General features: G+C 53.2%; 2 protein-coding genes across 4 annotated transcripts in view; one reads left to right on the forward strand and one right to left on the reverse strand.

The window, feature by feature from the left end:
• The window catches only part of RBPMS2 (RNA binding protein, mRNA processing factor 2), a 36,795-nt gene extending 18,375 nt beyond the window's left edge, over positions 1-18,420 (reverse strand). Inside the window, exon 1 of one of the 3 annotated variants that reach the window (XM_021666225.2) lies at positions 18,074-18,420. In XM_021666225.2, the coding sequence (XP_021521900.1) occupies positions 18,074-18,148 (75 nt within the window). In that variant the 5' untranslated portion in view covers positions 18,149-18,420. The other 2 variants (XM_012443055.3, XM_021666226.2) reach the window with 2 other exon arrangements.
• Positions 2,374-2,844, forward strand: LOC105710646 (large ribosomal subunit protein eL29-like). The gene has a single exon (XM_064361699.1). It carries the CDS (start codon positions 2,374-2,376, stop codon positions 2,842-2,844), a length of 471 nt encoding a protein of 156 aa, XP_064217769.1.
• Positions 18,421-19,564: the final 1,144 nt, after the last annotated feature.

Here is a 19,564-nt window from a genome sequence, read left to right on the forward strand (position 1 = left end):
TGTGAGCCACCATGCCTGGTCTCGGTTTCTGCACAACACAGACACCATCTACCTCCAAGACCGAAAGCTCACCTTACCTTCCCCTTATGAGAGCAATAAAATGCTCACTTCATTCTGGGCTCCTGCATTTACCTGCACAAGGGCCTCACTCATCAGGCCACTTACTAAGGTTGTCTACTGAAGCTGGATTGGGTCCAGGTCAGACTGAAGCTGGGAATGTGGGTGAGATGTCTTAAGGTGGTCACCAGATTCTTTAGTTTTTTTTCTTCCCCAGGGAAGGTAACGTCCAAAACAGAAGACACCATAGAGATCAGCTAGTTCAATCCCTTCATTTTATAGATGGGGAAACTGAAGCCAAGAACAGGGTGACAAAGCAAGGTGACGGCACCGCCAGGATCCTTCAGGAATGGCAGGGACAGAGACATGCAGTTACCTCTCCAAGGTCCACACAATTAGTCTTGTGTCTCAGGCCAGTATTGAGGACCACTCTGGTACCTACCTCAGGGAAAGAGGGCCTGACATTCTGGAAAGAGCCTGGATGCTCCAACCTGGGCAACATAGCAAGGCCCTGTCTCTAAAGTACATTAGCCAGGCATAGTGGAGGGCACAATGAAGTCTGAGCAACTCAGGAGGCTGAGGTGAGAGCATCACCCGAGCCCAGGAATTCGAGTCTGCAGCGAGCCATGATCATACCATTTGCATTCCAGCCTGGGCAACAGAGCAAGACCCTGCCGCTAAAAAAGTTTTAAAAATTAACAAAAAAAAGGTTAGATGCAGACAAGGATTCAGGCACCAACAGCTAGCTGATGACAAGAAGGAAAGATCAACCAAAGAACCCATGTCCTGCCTGGGTTTATTACAAGAACTCCACACACATACAAAATGTTTTAAAGCATCTGAAGAGTGCATGGGGTGGTTCTGACAATCTCAGGCTGCTGGAAGGCACCAAACTCATTCACTTGGGCTCTCTCCTTTCATACTCTCATTCCTTCTGCAGAAGCATCCAGCAACGCAAGGGATCATCTCCTTCCTGTCCCAAAATGTGAAGAGCAACCACAGCTCTTCCAAAAAGGTCACCCTCATAGCAAGAGAAGCTGGGAGCAATGTCAGGTCCTCATCACAGCTGGAAGGTACACCTGCAGTCAGGTGGAGCCAGTACCAGGGAGACCTGGAGAACAGATGGAGGATGATCCTGAGAACTCAGTCAAAGATGATACTTGTTGAGGAACAACTCTTCTGGTGGAACGTGCTATAAGCACTAACACAGGCAAGGAAGGTGGCTAGGGTTGTGTACCCATACAGAACACCACAGACATGGCTATGTGGCCTTCGTGACCAACAGGAGCAGACCCTGTGGGAGGTCCCAGCCAGCACCAGCCCTACCTAGGGGAACTGACCAACTTTTGGCACAACTGTGTCTCTGCCCAGCAAAGCTGTGGGGGCACCCAGAGGTGCTCTTACCTGAGGCAAGCCTTGCTGCTTGTCTTCCCTCTAGAGTCACAGGGAAAGAGTGGGTGGGAGAGGGGTCCATGGACCAAGCCTGACTCTTTTTGGGAGAGAGGACTGTGTATTCTTGAGCTCTTTCCCTGCAGCCAGTGCTAGACCTAGAGTGCCTGGGGGCTACCTAGTTTCATTTTTAATTAAAAATTAAACCAGCAACCCATTTTAATCTTTAATTTTTTTTTTTTGAGATGAGGTGCACTCTGTGGCTTCAGCTGGTCTTGAACTCCTGGGCTCAAGTATCTTCCTGCCCGAGCCTCCCAAAGCACTGGGATTATAGGCGTGAGCCATCCAGCCTGAGCCACCTCTTGACCTCTCCCCACCTCCTTGAGAGGCCCCTCAGTCTCACTCCCAGCTCCAGCATCATAACTCAGCCCTGGGGTCCCAGGCAAGGGGACAGCAGCACCCAGGTAGCACAGGAAGTAGAGCACCCCCATCCTCAGCCCTGTTTCTAGAGGCCCCTAGAATGGGAAATCCCCTCCCAGTACAAATACGTGTAGAAGGAGCTTCTTGACCATGTTGTCTTATCCCACCATGACAGAGGAGCCTGCCCAGGCCACCCGGCCCTCTCCTTTAGGAAGGTGTGAGCTGCAAACTAACATCTGAATGTTCTTCCTCCACAGCCCTCTCGAGCTCAGAGATTAAAAGGTCACTTTTTAGACAAGAGAAGTAGGAAGAAGGGGCTCTGGCAAACCCATTCCCATCTATGTGCTTGTGATGTTCTTCCTTCTGACAAACTGACATTTGTTTCAGAATCTTCAGAAAAGACCAAATTAAACAACCCTTTGGGAGCAAAGTGTTAGAGACACCTAAGACACCAGCACAGCTTCTTCCAGTCCTAGGCGCTCCGGGAACCGCGGCTTAGGTGCAGACATGGCCAAGTCCAAGAACCACACCACACACAACCAGTCCCGAAAATGGCACAGAAATGGTATCGAGAAACCCCGATCACAGAGATACGAATCTCTTAAGGGGGTGGACCCCAAGTTCCTGAGGAACATGCGCTTTGCCAAGAAGCACAAGAAGGGCCTAAAGACGATGCAGGCCAACAGTGCCGAGGCCATGAGTGCACGTGCCGAGGCCATCAGGGCCCTCATAAAGCCCAAGGAGGTTAAGCCCAAGATCCCAAAGGGTGTCAGCCGCAAGCTCCATCGACTTGCCTACATTGCCCACCCCAAGCTTGGGAAGCGTGCTCGTGCACGCATTGCCAAGGGGCTCAGGCTCTGCCGGCCAAAGGTCAAGGCCAAGGCCAAGGATCAAACCAAGGCCCAGGCTGCAGCTCCAGCTTCAGTTCCAGCTCAGGCTCCCAAAGGTACCCAGGCCCCTACAAAGGCTTCAGAGTAGATATCTTTGTCTGCCAACGTGAGGACAGAAGGACTGGTGCGACCCCCCGGGGCTGCCATCTGCATGGGGCTGGGGTCCTCCTGTGCTATTTGTACAAATAAACCTGAGGCAGGGAAAAAAAAAAAAAAAAAAGACACCAGCACAAATCCAGGCTTGTGTGGAAAAGGCTTCTGGCAGGACTCACCCTGGTTTTGTTGGTGGTTTTTTTTTTCTTTTGAGACCAAGTCTCGCTGTCACCCAGGCTGGAGTGCAGTGGCACCATCTCAGCTCACTGCAACCTCTGTCTCTGGGATTGAAGCCATTCTCCTGCCTCAGCCTCCTGAGTAGCTACGACTACAGGAGCACAACACCACACCCGGGTAATTTTTGTATTTTTAGAAGAGACGGGGTTTCACCATGTTGGCCAGGCTGGTCTCAAACTCCTGACCTCAGGTGATCCGCCTGCCTTGGGCTCCCAAAGCGCTGGGATTACAGGAGTGAGCCACCACACCTGGCCTACTCAGCCTGTTTCTATCGGCCCAGGTAGACATCTCTCTTGGCCCTGGACACTGCCACCGGCAGATCTGTCATTCAAGCTGCCACCACAAAAGACCAGTGCCCTGGACAGCAGCTGCTTAGGGTCCCTCCTCCCAGGGCACACACAGGGCCCAGCTCACATGGGGATCCTGCAGGAATAGGGAATGGGCTGATGGGGGAGAAAGTGGGGGCAAAGCAGCTGAGCAAAGCCTCTATGAAGAGCAGGACTGGGACGTGGGGTCGGCCAGGAGCCACGACCATGAGGACCCACATTCAGTCAGAGAAGTGGCTGGTGCCTGGCTGCTCACCAGAAGCGTGTCTCCCTCTGCAACAGGAGGGACAAGTCCAATGCTGAGGGCCCCATCTCTCAACTTCTCAGATACTGCGGCCATGAGAACAGGTTCCAGAAGTGCTGGCTTTTATTAGAGACAGAAAAGGGAAATGCTGCTTTCAAAAACAGTGGCAGGCCCAGGGGTATTAAAGTCTCTTATGCTTTAAGCCTGGAGGACAAACATGGCCTTAGAATAGCCACAAAAGAACTCCCAGACTCCATGAACCACCACCTAGAAAACAGATTCTCCAGATCACCTGTGGTCAGGAGTATGAGACCAGCCTGGCTAACATGGTGAAAACCTGTCTTGACTAAAAATACAAAAAATTAGCCAGGCGTGGTGGCGCACGCCTGTAATCTCAACTCAGGAGGCTGAGGCAGGAGAATCTGCTTGAACCTGGGAGGAGGAGGCTGCAGTGAGCCAAGATCATGTCATTGCGCTTCAGCCTGGGCAACAGAAGCGAAACTCTGTCTCAACAAAAAAAAAAAGAAAGAAAGAAAATAGACCCTTCTCCACAAGGATGCTGAGGCAAGAAACCACTGGAAACACTCCTCACTCCTTCCCACCCACAGACAACCCACCAACCCACCAGGAACAGTCTCCCCTCGAGGCCAACTCTGGCCTTCTGGGAACTCCTGCCTCACAGGGTTGGGACTGGAGAGAATACACACCCAGGCAAATCTCACTGCAGGCAACACAAATATCCTACAAAAGAAAACAAATGACTTTTGAAAATGGATTATTTGCAGCAACCCTTTAGCATTTCTAAAAGTTAGAATTCAATCTGGAGAGAAAGAATTGTTTCAACTGTCCCCTCACAATGTTCAAGTAACAAATGCAAGTGGCTTCAGCAGTCCCCTACCCACTGCTTTGAGCTATCTCTCCTGGTGTCATCTGGATGGAAAACACTACTTTGGGAAGGGGGTGGGAAGAGGAGGGAAACCCAAAAAGGGAAAAACAAGCCTCTTATAAGCCCCTCCCACATCCTTCCCCAACTCCCAGCCCTCAGCAGCAACCCAAATACAGAACATCTGAGCTGGAAGAAACCTTATTTTTAGACGAGGAAACCAGGGCCTAGAGGTCGAGCAAGTTGCTCGCAGTTACCAAGCATGTCAGACACAGCCTGTGTCCCCATGTGCCCGGCTCACAGTCAATGCTCTTTTGCAGACCCTGATCTCACACCAACCCACTCAGACCCAGTGGGGCCAGCCCGAGGTACCCAGGACCAAGTGGCCTTCAGTTTTTTTTTTTTGTTTTTTTTTTTATACAGGGTCTTACTGTCACTCAGGCTGGAGTGCAGTGGCGCAAACACAGCTCAATGCAGCATCGATCTCCTGGGCTCAAGGGATCCTCTCTCCTCAATCTCCTGAGTAACTGAGACCACAGGTGCACACCACAAAGCCTGGCTTTTTTTTTTTTTTTTTTTGAGATGGAGTCTTGCCCAGGTTGGAGTGCAATGGCATGCTCTCGGCTCATTGCAACCTCTGCCTCCTGGGTTCAAGCGATTCTCCTGCCTCAGCCTCCCAACTAGCTAAGATTACAGGTGACCACCACCATGCCCAACTAATTTTTGTATTTTTAGTAGAGATGGGTTTCACCATGTTGACCAGGCTGGTCTTGAAATCCTGTCCTCAAGTGATCTGTCCACCTCAGTCTCCCAAAGTGCTGGGATTACAGGCATGAACCGCTGCCCCCAGCCCCCTGGCTAATTTTTTAATTGTGTGTAGAGGTGGGGTCTTACCATGTTGCCCAAACTGATCTCAAATTCCTGGGCTCAAGTAATCCTCCTGCAATCCCAAAGTGACTCACACCTGTAATCCCAAAGTGCTGGGATTATAGGCATGAGTCACCATGCCTGGCCTGGTCTTCAGCTCATGACCAAATAGGACAGACACAGTATCTTGCAAAAACTTGGGGTAGGTGTGATGGTGGCGGTGGCAGGGGGTGGTGGGTGGTCCCACCTGATGATGCCATGGTGAGTTCTGCACGGTTACAGGTCAAGAACAAGACTGACTGACTGCCAACTCCCCACAGCTGAGTGTGAGCAGATCTAGGTGTCCCACTAGCTGTGGGGAGGTGAGGGGTGGGTGGCTGGAGAAGGGCCTAGTCATCCCTATCAGCCCAGACCATGGAGCGTCTGAGCTGCAGCCTACATTTCTAAGTTTATGACTTATTATCTAAGTTTTTAGAATTTGCTCCCGTCATCATTGTACCCAGATCCAATCTGGCACCCCCAAGGGAAAGAAAGCCCACTGATAGCCAGGATACCACACTCAAGCTCCTGCTCAGAATACACCCGTTGACCAGATTCCAAACAAAAGACAAAGAACCGAGCTGGGTGTGGTGGCTCACACCTGTAATCCCAGCACTTTGAGAGGCAGAGGCGAGTGGAACACCTGAGGTCAGGAGTTTGAGACCAGCCTGGCCAACATGGTGAAACCCCGTCTCTACTTAAAAAAAAAAAAAAAAAAAAAAATTAGCCGGGCGCCTGCCTCTAATTCCAGCTACTCGGGAGGCAGAGACAGGAGAACTGCTTGAACTTGGAGGGCAGAAGTTGCAATGAGCTGGATCACCCCATTGCTTGGGCAACAAAGTGAGAACTCGTCTCCAAAAAAAATTCAAAAAAAGACAAAGAACCTCAAAACAACGCCAGAAGCGTGGGTTGAAACCTCAGCCCTGTTACCAGCCACGGCAGGTGGTTTGGTGGCCTTCCCTCCTCAGCCTCAGCTACGCAACAGTAGACTTGCCTCGGGTCCCATCACACACCGACACTCTATGACACCAGGCATTTTAAAGGGCAGTAGGAGAGTGTGACTGAGTCTCGGATAAGACTCAGCCACTGTCCTCCATCTGTTCAGAGCTTCCATGACTCCTGCCCACAGGAAGGCAAAGAAGCGGTGTGAACAGAGAAGAGAAGGGGAGACAGCTGGAAGTCAGAAGCCAGCTCTGGACCCTAGGCCAAGCTGAGCCTGGGAGCTTGAGGGTGGTCTCTGCCGAGCCAATGCAGGGGCTGCCGAACAGAAACCTCAGGACAGTCACACCCTTGGTGTGGTCTTGGTTGCCGTGGTGGGTGGGGGTGGGAGTGTTTTTGGGAATTGGGCCCGCCTGGGTCCTGGGCTTAGGCTTGGCACCAGCAGGTCTCTCTTATGCCTCCCAGAGGAAAGAAGGCCCTCTGAGTGTGACCACTTGACGCGAGGTGGATGGAATGTGGCGACATGGCCCGCAGACCCAGGACTTATAAGGCTCTGAACAAGGACACGGGGGAAGAGAGCAAGCAGCACACAGCCAGACAGTGGATGTGAACCTAGATCCACACACTCCACAACATGTTTCCCATGCTTCCTGCAAGGAGCTCTGGGGCAGCTCAGCTGCCCAGACAAGGGCACCGCCCAGATCCCCTTCCAAGCAGCCCCCACCTAGAGGACACTCAGTCCCAGGGTTTACCAGTATCGCCACAGCCTGAACTAGTACAAAAAAGTCCCAGGTTCAGGTGGGATCCGTTGTTCTGCCTGCCCCTGTGCTAATTCCAGCCCCAACTCCCGTATTATCAGGGCTTGGCCCCATCCTGGGCTGCACCTTGTAGTTTCTTTCCTTTACACAAACTATCAGCATGCAAAGCTCATCGTCCTTTGAGCAACAGGCAGAACAGGTCCTCACTTTACAGATAGAGAAATAAGTTCAGGGATCGGGTGCCTGGCTGGTCAGTGGCAGAGCTGAGGCTCAAGTCCAAGTTGCCTGAAAAGTTTGGGGCTTTTCCCCATAATGTGCAATGTGTCCTAGACTTCCAACTGTGTGTGTGTAGGGGTTGGGGGAACAGAAACTAGGGGGAACTAAGCCAGGGTGAAAAGTTCTCTGAAAGGAGAGACAGGGCTGGGCATGTATAAGAAGGCTTCAGACCCCATTCTCCACTGTCTTGGGAACACACCTGGTCACAGCCTGTTGCACTTGACCTACACCTCATTTAGAGAACTAGCCCAAACAGGCCGTGGCTCATACCTGTAATCCCAGCACTTTGGGAGGCCAAGGCGGGTGGATCACCTGAGGTCAGAAGTTTGAGACCAGCCTGGCCAACATGGTGAAACCCCATCTCTACTAAAAATACAAAAATTAGTGAGGTGTGGTGGCGTGCGCCTGTAGTGCCACTACTGAGGAGGCTGAGGAAGGAGAATCACTTGAACCAAGGAGACAGCAGTCACAGTGAGCCAAGATTGTGTCACCGCACTCCAGCCTGGACAACAGTGCAAGATGTCTCAAGGGAAAAAAAAAAAAGAATGATTGTTTTGGCCGGGCTCGGTGGCTCACGCCTGTAATCCCAGCACTTTGGGAGGCCGAGGTGGGTGGATCATGAGGTCGAGAGCTCGAGATCAGCTTGACCAACATGGTGAAACCACATTTCTACTAAAAAAAACACAAAAAATTAGCCAGGTATGGTGGCACATACCTGTAATCCCAGCTACTCAGGAGGCTGAGGCAGAAGAATCGCTTGAACCTGGGGGGTGGAGGTTGCAGTGAGGCAAGTTCACGACACTGCACTCTTGCCTGGGCGACAGAGTGAGACTCGTCTTAAAAAAAAAAAGCGGCCGGCGGGGAACTAGACCAAACAGAACGAGCCATCCTTGCAGACCTGGGGTCAGGGCAGGCTGGCTGAAGCCTGCTTTCCATCAGGCTCCAGACAGAGCCAAGGGCCAGGACTTGGTTTTCAGAGGCAAGGTTCACTGGGCACCCCAGCATGGAAGCCTCCCAGGCCCAACCTCCTGCAGCCCTCTCCGTGCTGTGTGGCCAGCTAACACAGATCTCCTGCCTGCCTGTGTGCCTGGCAAGGGTTGCAGTTAACACCACTGCCACGCAACATCCCACAGAAGGGGACTAGACTCAAGGCTTCGGGCCAGAGGACCCCTCCACCCCTTCCTGCCAGCTCCTAAATCAATACCTCCAACCTTTAAACCACATGATGCTATGCTGGCATGAACACACAGCCCCGAGCCCATCACACCTGGCCCATCTCAACTCAGTTGATGGAGGCAAATGAAACCTGACAGGAGAGAGGTTTCTTAACATGATGCTCCTGTCAGGAGAGGGTTTCTGTTCAGAAGTAGAAGCTGCTTCCTGGAAGCTGCATTCTGGTTTGGAGCTCCCTGCCACAAACACAGTAGGACCCTCCATCCCAAGCTGTGCCTGGATACGGCCACGACTGTACATCAAGAACAAGAACCAGGCTGGGCACGGTGGCTCACACCTATAGGCCTAACACTTTGGGAGGCTGAGGTGGGAAGATCACTTGAGCCTAGGAGTTCAAGATCAGCCTGGCCAATGCGGCAAGACCTCATCTCTACAAAAAGTCAAGAATTAGCCAGACGTGGTGGTGTGCACTGGTGGTCTCAGCTATTCAGGAGGCTAAAGCTGGAGGATCGCTTGAGCCCAGGAGCTCAAGGCTACAGTAAGCCGTAATCATGCCACTATACTCCAGCCTGGGTAACAAAGCGAGATCTGTCACAGAATGAAAGAAACAAAGAATAGGGACCAGTCAGGGCAAAAGCTGGAAGGTGCACAGAGCCTTTGCGTCAACAGTTCTTCAAAAATTGTCTCAGCTCCCATGCCAGTATCCTCTCCTAACTCCCCTTCCTGCCCCCGTCTGCACTAAAAATGTAAGATAGTTGTGGAGGGGGAGGTTGGTTAACCACAGAGAAGGACTAAGCATTCCAGACTTCCACCATGGCCTGGTCCAGGTGAGGCTCTGCTTGTCCTCCCTGGAGGTTGGAGGCAGCCTTGATAGCTTGTGACAGTCGAGAGCCTCTGCTCAGTTGGCCATGAGTGACTGACAAGCAAGGCAGATGGGTCTAGGCAAATGCTCCCACTATGCCCAGCCCCTGCTGCACTCCAGAGGCCTTCTACGCTGATACAGCCACCATTGCGCCCTTCAGGAAGGGAGGGCCCAACGATCCTGTCACCTGGCTGGTGTTGGCATGTATCAGAGGTAACCGTACTCTCTCTACACCACTGAGTCACAATGCCGGAAAAAAAATAAAAATGAAAAAGAGGTAACTGTACTCTCTCCATCAAAGGGTGGAATGTGGGAAGAAGCAGAATACAAGGAGGCCATGCCGGTGCCTGGGCAGACGGTGGACGGGTTCTGGCATGTGAAGCGTCAAGGGCTGCCCACAGTTCCCACTTCATGGTGGCATGTTTGTTTTTGTTTTTTGGGACCAAGTCTCATTCTGTTGCCTTGGCTCACTGCAACTTCCACCTCCCAAGTGTAAGCAATTTTTCTGCCTCAGCCTCCTGAGTAGCTGGAATTACAGGCGTGCACTTCCACACCTGGCTAATTTTTGTATTTTTAGTAGAGACCGACTTTTATCACATTGCCCAGGCTGGTCTCAAACTCCTGGGCTCAAGTGATCCACCCATCTCAGCCTCCCAAAGTGCTGGGATTACAGGTGTGAGCCACCGAGTTTCTTTCTTTTTTCTTTTTTTTTTTTTTTGACACAGGGTCTCTTGCTCTATCGCCCAGGCTGAAGTGCAGTGGTAGGAATGTGGCTCATTGCAGCCTCGACTTCCCCGGGCTCAAGCGATCCTCCCACCTCAACCTCTTGAGTGGCTGAGACTACAGGCATGTGCCACTGTGCCAAGCTAGGCAGCATGGTTTTTGAAGTGTAGGGGACAGGTTATGCCCCACTGCCTCATGGCTTTGCCAGAAGCGTGTGGATCCTCCTGGGGCAGCCATAGGCGGATGACAGAGGAAGTGACATGACACCAGATGTCACTGCTGCCCATAACCAATGCCAAAGCACAGCCAGAACCCAGCACTGTACTTCAGTTCTGGGTCATCTTCAACCAGGAGCTCAGCACTTAGGGCAGGCAAGACTCACCCCACCTCCAGCTCGCAGGACTGTCCTGAGGCCCCGTGAGATAAAAGAGTTGAGAGCATGAGACCCAAGCAAAGGCTGCATCCATGATCCATGGCTTCCTCTACTTACAGTGCTTGCCAGTCCCACTCTGGACATGGGGAAGACAGGAAGCCAGCATGTCCAAGCCTTGAGTGGGATTTTTTTTTTTTTTCTTTTGAGACAAGGTCTCGCTCTGTCACCCAGACTGGAGTGCAGTGGCACGATCTCAGCTCACTACAACCCCTGCCTTCCAGGTTCAAGCCATTCTCCCATCTCAGCCTCCTAAATAGCTGGGACTATAGGTGTGCACCAACACACCCAGCTAATTCTTTCTATTTTTTGTAGAGATGAGGTTTTGCCATGTTGCCCAGGCTGGTCTTGAACTCCTGGGCTCAGTGAGATCACTCCTTGAACTCAAGTGATCCTCCTGCCTTGGCCTCCCAAAATGCAGGGGATCACAGGCATGAGCCAATGTGCCTGGCTGGCCTCCTTGAGTGGGATTTAGAGGCTGGTTCTCTCTGGGGCAGACTAAACAGGCTGCCCATATGTGGAAAAGGAAGGGATAAGGAGACACAAGAGAATGCCACCACCAGAATATCAGGCAAATGGCTCTTTAAAATGCTCAAAGCAGGCCAGGCATGGTGGCTCACACCTGTAATCCCAGCACTTTGGGAAGCCAAGGCGGATGGATCACAAGGTCAGGAGTTCAAGACCAGCCTGGCCAACATGGTGAAATCCCATCCCTGCTAAAAATACAAAAATTAGCTGGGCATGGTGGCGCATGCCTGTAATCCTAGCTACTCAAGAAGCTGAGGCAGAAGAACTGCTTAAACCGGGACCCGGGAGGCAGAGGTTGCAGTGAGCCGAGATCATGCCACTGCATTCCGGCCTGGACTACAGAGTGAGACTCCAGAAAAAAAAAATGCTCAAAGCAGCCGGGCACGGTGGCTCACGCCTGTAATCCCAGCACTTTGGGAGGCTGAGACGGGTGGATTACGAGGTCAAGAGATCAAGGCCATCCTGACCAACATGGTGAAACCCCATCTCTACTAAAAATACAAAAAATTAGCTGGGCATGGTGGTGCGTGCCTGTCATCCCAGCTACTCCGGAGGCTGAGGCAGGAGAATTGCCTGAACCCAGGAGGCGGAGGTTGCAGTGAGCTGAGGTCTCGCCATTGCATTCCAGCCTGGCTCCAGGGGACAGAGTGAGACTCTGTCTCAAAAAAAAAAATTAAATTAAATTAAATTAAATTTGAAAAACGCTCAAAGCAATGGGTAGTGGAGGAGTGTGTGAAAGTAGTCACCTCCAGGTACAGGAAATAAGTAAGTGGGCCATATTATAGAGAATTTAAAATAAGACCGCTTGGGCGTGGCAACTCACATCTGTAATCCCAGCACTTTGGGAGGCAAGGCAGGACAATCACTTGAGGCCTGAAGTTCAAGACCAGCCTGGGCAGCAAAGCGGTCCCCGTCTCTACAAAAAATTAGTCGGAGGTAGATGCGGTGACTCACACCTGTAATCCAGCACTTTAGGAGGTAGAGGCAGACAGATGACCTAAGGTCAGGAGTTCAAGACCAGCCCGCCAACATGGTGAAACCTCATCTCTACTAATAAATACAAAACTTAGCCACCTTGCACCTATAATCCCAGCTACTGGGGAGGCTGAGGCAGGAGAATCACTTGAACCTGAGAGGCAGAGGTTGCAGTGAGCCAAGACTGTATCACTGCACTCCAGGCTGGGCAACAAAGCGAGACTCTGTCTTGAAAAAAAAAAAAAAAAACACAAAAAGGCCAGGTACAGTGGCTCCCGCCTGTAATCCCAGCACTGTGGGAGGCTGAGGAGGGTGGATCACAAAGTCAGGAGTTCAAGACCAGCCTGGCCAAGATGGTAAAACCTCATCTCTACTAAAAATACAAAAATTAGCTGGGTGTAGTGGCAAGCGCCTATAATCCCAGCTACTCAGAAGGCTGAGACAGAAGAATCTCTTGAACCCAGGAGGCAGAGGTTGTAGTGAGCCAAGATCGCACCATTGCACTCCAGCCTGAGCAACAAGAGCAAGATACTGTCTCAAAAAAAAAAAAAAAAAGAATTTAAAAAATACGCAAGAAGTGTAAGGATACATATATAAAAAAAAAAGAGAAAAGAACTTAAAGAAAATAAAACTGGCTTGATTTATTATCTTCATGCAATGGCAATTCTAAATAATATCTGTGATAAAAGGCTCCTCCTGGCAGGGGCTGACAGCTCCCATCACCTGTCTTGGGACACCACCAGCCCAAAGGAAAATAGTCCAGAGTCAGTCTCTGGGTTTCTACTTGGCATCACCCAACAATCAGCCATTAGAAACCTTAATTGCAGATACCTTTTCTCCCCCTGCCTCCAAGTCTCACCAAAAACTCTAATGTAAAACACAATAGTAGGTCTACTGTGTGGTTAAGAGCAAACTCGGGGTTCAAATCCCAACCTCCCCACTTAACAGATACATGAAAGTTATTTAACTTCTCTGTGCCTCACTTTTCTCATTATGAAATGGTGATAGTGCAGTAAGTACTTCATAATGCTCTTACAAAGATTAAATTAAGAGTTAAAATGGGGGCCGGGCGCCGTGGCTCACGCTTGTAATCCCAGCACTTTGGGAGGCCGAGGCGGGTGGATCACGAGGTCAAGAGATCGAGACCATCCTGGTCAACATGGTGAAACCCCATCTCTACTAAAAATACAAAAAAAATTAGCCAGGCATGGTGGCGCGTGCCTGTAGTCCCAGCTACTCAGGAGGCTGAGGCAGGATAATTGCCTGAACCCAGTAGGTGGAGGTTGCGGTGAGCAGAGATCACGCCATTGCACTCCAGCCTGGGTAACAAGAGCGAAACTCCGTCTCAAAAAAAAAAAAAAAAAAAAAAGTTAAAATGGTACAGTGCATATAACAATGCCTGGCATAAATACAACATACAGGTTCATTATTAGTAGTACCGCCTCTCCCTTAGGTTACTTAGGCAGAGGGGACACATCCACAGTAACTCCCAGGGAGGAAGGGAACTGATCTCCTACTGCACATCTGCCTGGCCCTGCTTCTAGGTGAGTGCCCGGAAACAGAGAAGCCTCCCTTCCCTCAAAAAAGGCTGCAGACCAAGATGTCCCAAGCACCAAGATGTCCCAGATGCTTTCAAATGCTATTGATACCAAAGAAAAGGGAGGTGCCCAAATTGTACAGTAGATCCAGGAACTCCTTCACACTAATCTAGAGTACTTTACCCCCCACCCCCCACACCCCCCTTCCTGTTTGATCCACACAAGTCTAAGCACCTGCTCACCCACACCTCAGGGAGGGCTGATTTCTAGCCACCCAGTGGTACCAGGGCCTTGGCTGCTTCCTGACACCCCTCTGAGGACACATGATGGGCTCTCGGGTACCAGACCTGCAAGAAGCAGCCCTGTCCCAGCCACACTGGAAGGAGGTGGGAAAGCAGGGAAGGGCCAAGCCCCTCAGGTCAAACTGTAGCCCCCTTAGGTGCCATTAACCTCTGACTTTTTATAGCTTACCATTAAGCTGGCAAAAACTTTTTTAACTCTTAGAAATTTATACTCTTCCTCAACCCAATAGTATAAATACCACTCTCCCCATTCCTGGGATGCCCCCCAGTTAAAAATTACTATAACTTAATCTCTAAACTTATCAAGTTGTATATACTAAACATACAGCTTTATATATGACAATCATACCTCAAAAAAGTGGTTTTTAAAAATTACTGTAACTTAGTATTACCTTGTACAGTTAGTTGTCCCCCTCAATATCTTAGGGGGATTGGTTCCAGGATTCCCCCTTGGATATCAAAATCTCCAGATGTTCAAGTCCCTTATATAAAATGTGTATATAACCCTATGCACAGGCCAGGTGCAGCGGCTCATGCCTGTAATTTCAGCACTTTGGGAGGCCGATACGGGTGGATCACTTGAGGTCAGAAATTAAGTTCAAGACCAGCCTGCTGAAACCCTATCTTTACTAAAAATACAAAAATTAGCCGGGTGTGGTGGTGGGCACCTGTAATCCCAGCTATTCAGGGGACTGAGGCAAGAGAATCACTTGACTCTGGGAGAAGGAAGTTGCAGTGACCCGAGATCGTGCCACTACACTCCAGCCTGGTCAACAGAGACTCCGTCTCAAAAACAAAACAAGGCCGGACGTGGTAGCTCACGCCTATAATCCCAGTACTTTGGGAGGCTGATGTGCGCAGATCACCTGAGGTTACGAATTCAAGACTAGCTTGGCCAACATGGTGAAACTCCGTCTCTACTAAAAACACAAAAATTAGCCGAGTGTGATGGTGTGTGTCTGTAATATAGTCAGGAGGCTGAGGTGGGAGAATCGCTTGAACCCAGGAGGCAGAGGTTACAGTGATCGCAGATCATGTCACTGCACTCCAGCCTGGGCAACAGAGGAGACTCTATCTCAAAAAAAAAAAAAAAAAAACACATTTACCTCTCCCCAGAGACATAGTAACTACCCAGTTATCCCTAGAGAATCACTAAGACAGGACATGTTTAGGTCTGAAGTTTGGCAGCACTGACAGAATCTACCCCGGGCAGGTTCATATACTGTATTAACTCACATGATCCCCAGCTCCAGCCAAGACTTACCTGTGGTACAGCAGAGCCTCTAGATTGGAAGGGACACTCAGCTTCTCCCCTTAATTCCCTGCTGTCCTCCTTAGCTTTCAAAGGGTATCAAAGCTTTCAACACATCTTCCCAAGTGGCAGAAAAATGCCAATTTTCCTCTAATCCCACAGTCATTACTGCCCTAATCCCAGACTCTCACTATGGCTGCATTGCGTGATATATTGCTGCAATATAGCAAACTCCAGGTAGTTACCCAAACAAGCCATGTGGTTACACAAACCTACCCTCTCACTTATACATGTGACTCCCTCCTCTTGGAATGCCATTTCCACCCCCACAGGTCTAACCTCACTCCTCCTACTCACCCACATCTCAGAGAAGGCTGACCTCTAATCTCTCAGGAGCACCATGGTACCATGTGCTGATATGATATCCCTTTATTTTATCTACCATTGCATTTCACATACCACCACTTCCTGGCAAGTTCTTCTCACCTCCTAGGCTGAGAATTGTCACTTGTATCCCTAACCCCGGGTCGAGAAAGAGAACTTAATGCTTATGACATGGATAAAGCCTATGGGTAAGGCAGGCAAGCAGGCATTCAAGGCTAACCAAAGCAGTTCAAGACAAGCAGCCCTACTGATAACTTCTAGAACCACGAAAATACACTCCCTCCTTCAGCGACCTAGCAGCGCCTGGAACTGAGGTCTTGTGGTGGGCAGCAGCATTCCTTCGTTTTCTAGACTTGCTCTAGCTAATCTCCAAGAGTTGACTGGGAAGAGTCCACCTCAGTCAGCCATGGGAGAAAACCACCACTGCTAACGTTTATTCTCCAGATGGTGTGTGGCTCTTAGTGGCTGCAAAACTGACTGCCTAGGGGGCATCTAAACTACATGGAGGATTCCAGTTCCAGCCTACACCACCAATCCAAGATGGAGCTACCAGCAGAGGGCTCATGGCCCACTGTTCAAAAGACTAGGCCAGGGCTTGGGGAACACCACTTTCCCTTAGCAGACCAGACAGACACTGGGCTCCAGGGGACCCTCGGAACCCTTAGTTGTGTACCTCTGCTAAACGCGAGCCCACCATGCCCTTTTGCAAGTGCACTGACTTTGAACCACCACGGGACCGTAAGCCACCTCAACTCTCAAGGAGGAATAGCAGGGACTCCATTTTTTGAGGATCCTGCCCTCTTTCCCAGAAAAGGTACTTAGAAAATGCTAACCCTCAAATGCTTTTTTCAAGACTTTAGCCTGGCCACATGGCTCACCCTTGTCACCCAATAGCAGTGGGTCTGAGAGTCTGCTCAGTCCCAGCCTCTTCGGCAGTGTGAAGTCCCCACTGAAGTCAATCCTTTAGCAGAAATGGGGTTCTGGGTCCCCACCCAGTTTCACAGGAGACATGCTCTCCTCCAATTTCAGCCCACGGCAGGGGGCCAAGCAGAAATCCCCAACACTCCAGGAACTCTGTCACCCTCCCCAACTGTCAGGGGAGATTCTGAACAGTCAGGTAGAGTCAGGATGGGGGTAAGATCCCCAAAGTCAAGGTCCAAGGAGGGCAAGGCCTTCTGGAGCCCAAACAACCCCACCACACTCAAGCCATTAGTGAACAGATGTCAGAGTTGTATATTCTTCCCTTCCCCTTCCCCCAAAAAGTGGGGATCCAGACCTAGATTCTTATCGACTGAGGCTGGCTGTAGGCCTCTTAATTGCCGAGAGGGGGCTGTCGGCGCTGAGCCCAGCCCAGCTCAGCCCAGCCGAGGGTCAGCGGCACCACCCTGCACCAACCCCCAGCAAAAGGGGAGGCGGCAACACCAGTCCACAACGCGGGCTCTGCGGTTTCTCCCCCAGACCAAGGGGAAGGGCGCCCAGGGCAGATAACCAGCCCTTGGTTTCCTGGGCGAGAACATGCGAGGGAAGGCCAGGAAGGGTCTCAGCCCTGGAATGACGCAGCAGAGGCCAGAGGCCCTGCGAAGCCTGCCCCCTTCCACTCCAGTTCTCCTCTCCGCCAGCCTAGCTCATCGTCCCTATTCACTGATAGCTTTGAGGCTTTTATCCAGCACCCCACTCCGCGCACACATCCTCCTCACCATCCATAAGCCACCCAGCTGCTGGTGGTTCCAAGGGAGCCGCCTCACACTCCCTCCCTTTCGCACATGGCCAGTGGACGAGATGTGGTCGCCCCTTCTGGCAGGATCCACCCAGGCCAGCTTTGGGCTCCTGGCTTGGCTGCCAGGACAAACCCGAAGAGAGGAGAAGGAATTGTGTCTTCAGTCATGTCCTTCCAAACTAATTAACTTGTGGCCTCACCTCCGCCAAAGCCCAGGTTCTGGGGCTGTGAAGAAAGCCCGCCCACACCCACGACAACAGCCCGCGTGAACCGAGGTGCCGACCGGCCGGCCCCCAAGGTCACGGGGAGGGGGTCGGGGTGGAAGGGCAGTGGAATGAGGGTGCCGCCCGCGGGCCGTGCTAGTCCCGCCCAGCTCTGTGCCGCCGAGACGCGGTACCGGCCACGCGGGAGGTGCGCCTCGGAGGAGGGCGATGAGCGAGTCCGGGGTAGGGAGCGAGGGGCGCGCTGGTAGCAGGCGTGGGACGGACGCGGCGCCGCTCGCCCACCGCGGGACGCCCGGACGGCGGCCGGCGCGCGGCCCGCCTCGAGCCCAGGAGGGCGGGGAGACAATGCCCGTCCGGCGGGACAGTCCAGGCCGCACGCCCCCGCCCACGGACACGGGCCGCTCCTCCCCGGGCCTCGGGCAGCGGCGGGAAGGCGCCGGGAGCGTTGGCCGCCCCGGCCCAGCGCGGCGCGACAGGCCCCGCTCACCCTCTCCCGCGCCTGCCTCGCGTGCGCTTCACCCTGCAAGTCCCGGGGCCACAGACCCACCTCCTCCTCCAGGGCGCCGCCGGAGCCCGCGCCGGTGCCGCCGCCGTGCTCGCTATCCGGCTTCGCGTTGCTCATGGTGCGGGGGAGGGGGCGGCGGGAAGGAACGCTAGGGCGAGCGCCGCGCCGGCCCCGCGGGGAGTGGGAAGGGGCGCGGTGAGCGGTGCGCTCGCGGGTGCGGGGCGGGTGGCGGGAGGCCCGCGGGGCGGTGAGAGGGGCAGCCGCCGCGTCGGGCCGGGGTCACATCAAGTTTGGCGGGTGCGGGAGGTAGGGAGGGGGTGCAGAGGGGGGGAGGCAGTGGGAGCCGGAGAGACCGCCGCCTCCGCCTTTTCACTGCGACCGGCGAGTGCGCCCGCGGTGGCGGCGGCGGCGGCGGCTGGGGGCGGGCGCCGGGGGAGGGGGCGGGCGGCGGCGTGGGGCGGGGGCCGGAACCGGCCTCAGCTGGGGCCCGGCCAGCCCCCTCCCCCGCCCGCCGCGCGGTCTCCGGGGGAACGCGCAGCCAATCCCCGCCGCCCACCGCGGGCTCGCCCGGGCCCGGGCCGCTGCGCGGCGGCCTCCGGCGGGGCCTTTCACCTCTCGCTCGCTTGGGTCAGCGCTCTCCCTCTCTCCTTTTCCCCGGCTCCCTTCTCCACCGCAAGTTTTTAAACTTTGATGAACTCGCCCAGAGAACTTTCTTAAAGGGGCCGCGCGCTGCGGGTTCCAGCCTGCAGGAGGTGGAGCCAGTGCCCGGCACCCGGCGCCCCGTTCCCTGGGCGGCCCCGCGCTTGGTGCGAAGTTTCCGGGCCATTGACCCCCCTGGTATCCTGATCTGGGGTTTTGAGGTGTCCGACGCACTCATTCTGCCCCCAGACCCAGTCGCCCAGACCTCCTCCGCGCTCTCCTCCACCCCCAACGCAGAGCCGGAGGTCGGGTTCTGGGGATGATAGCCGGGGGGAGTGGTTGGGAGACACCTGGGCTCCGGCCCTGGCTGAGAGCTGTTCCACTGAGTGACCTTGAGAAAATCACTTCCCCTCTCTGGCCTCAGGCTCTCAGCCAAGAGGGTGGGACTTAGGATCTCAAAGTCCCCACTCCCAGTCACTATCTGAATAGGACTTAGGGTGGGGAGGCGAGTGTTGGCATCCTACTGGTCATTAGCGAGGGGTGCCTCGAATGACCAAGAAGGTTCTGTTGCCCACCTTCCCCCCAGGACACCTGGCTTTCGGGTCTTCTCGCTCCTCCCTCGACCTCAGTGCCCCTCACACCTTTCCCTACCTCCTATTCCGAGCCCGAGGGCTGGGGACCGGAGTAGCAGCCTCGAGGCTTGGGCAGGGTAGTCCCTTGGGACTACCCCCTCCCTCCCCAACAGGTCACTAGGGCGCTGCCTCTGGGTCGGTTTTCCCCTGCATTTGAAAACCACGGGGCCCTGGCCCTGCCGCCACACTAGAAACCCGCACCCACCTCGGGGCGCACTGGAAGCGACCCAGCCTGAATCCCGCAGAGCCGTGGGAGACTGGG

Source organism: Aotus nancymaae, unplaced genomic scaffold (assembly GCF_030222135.1).
Source record: "Aotus nancymaae isolate 86718 unplaced genomic scaffold, 86718_ANA_hifiasm-v0.15.2.pri h1tg000041l, whole genome shotgun sequence".
NCBI classification, from domain to species: Eukaryota; Metazoa; Chordata; class Mammalia; order Primates; family Aotidae; genus Aotus; species Aotus nancymaae.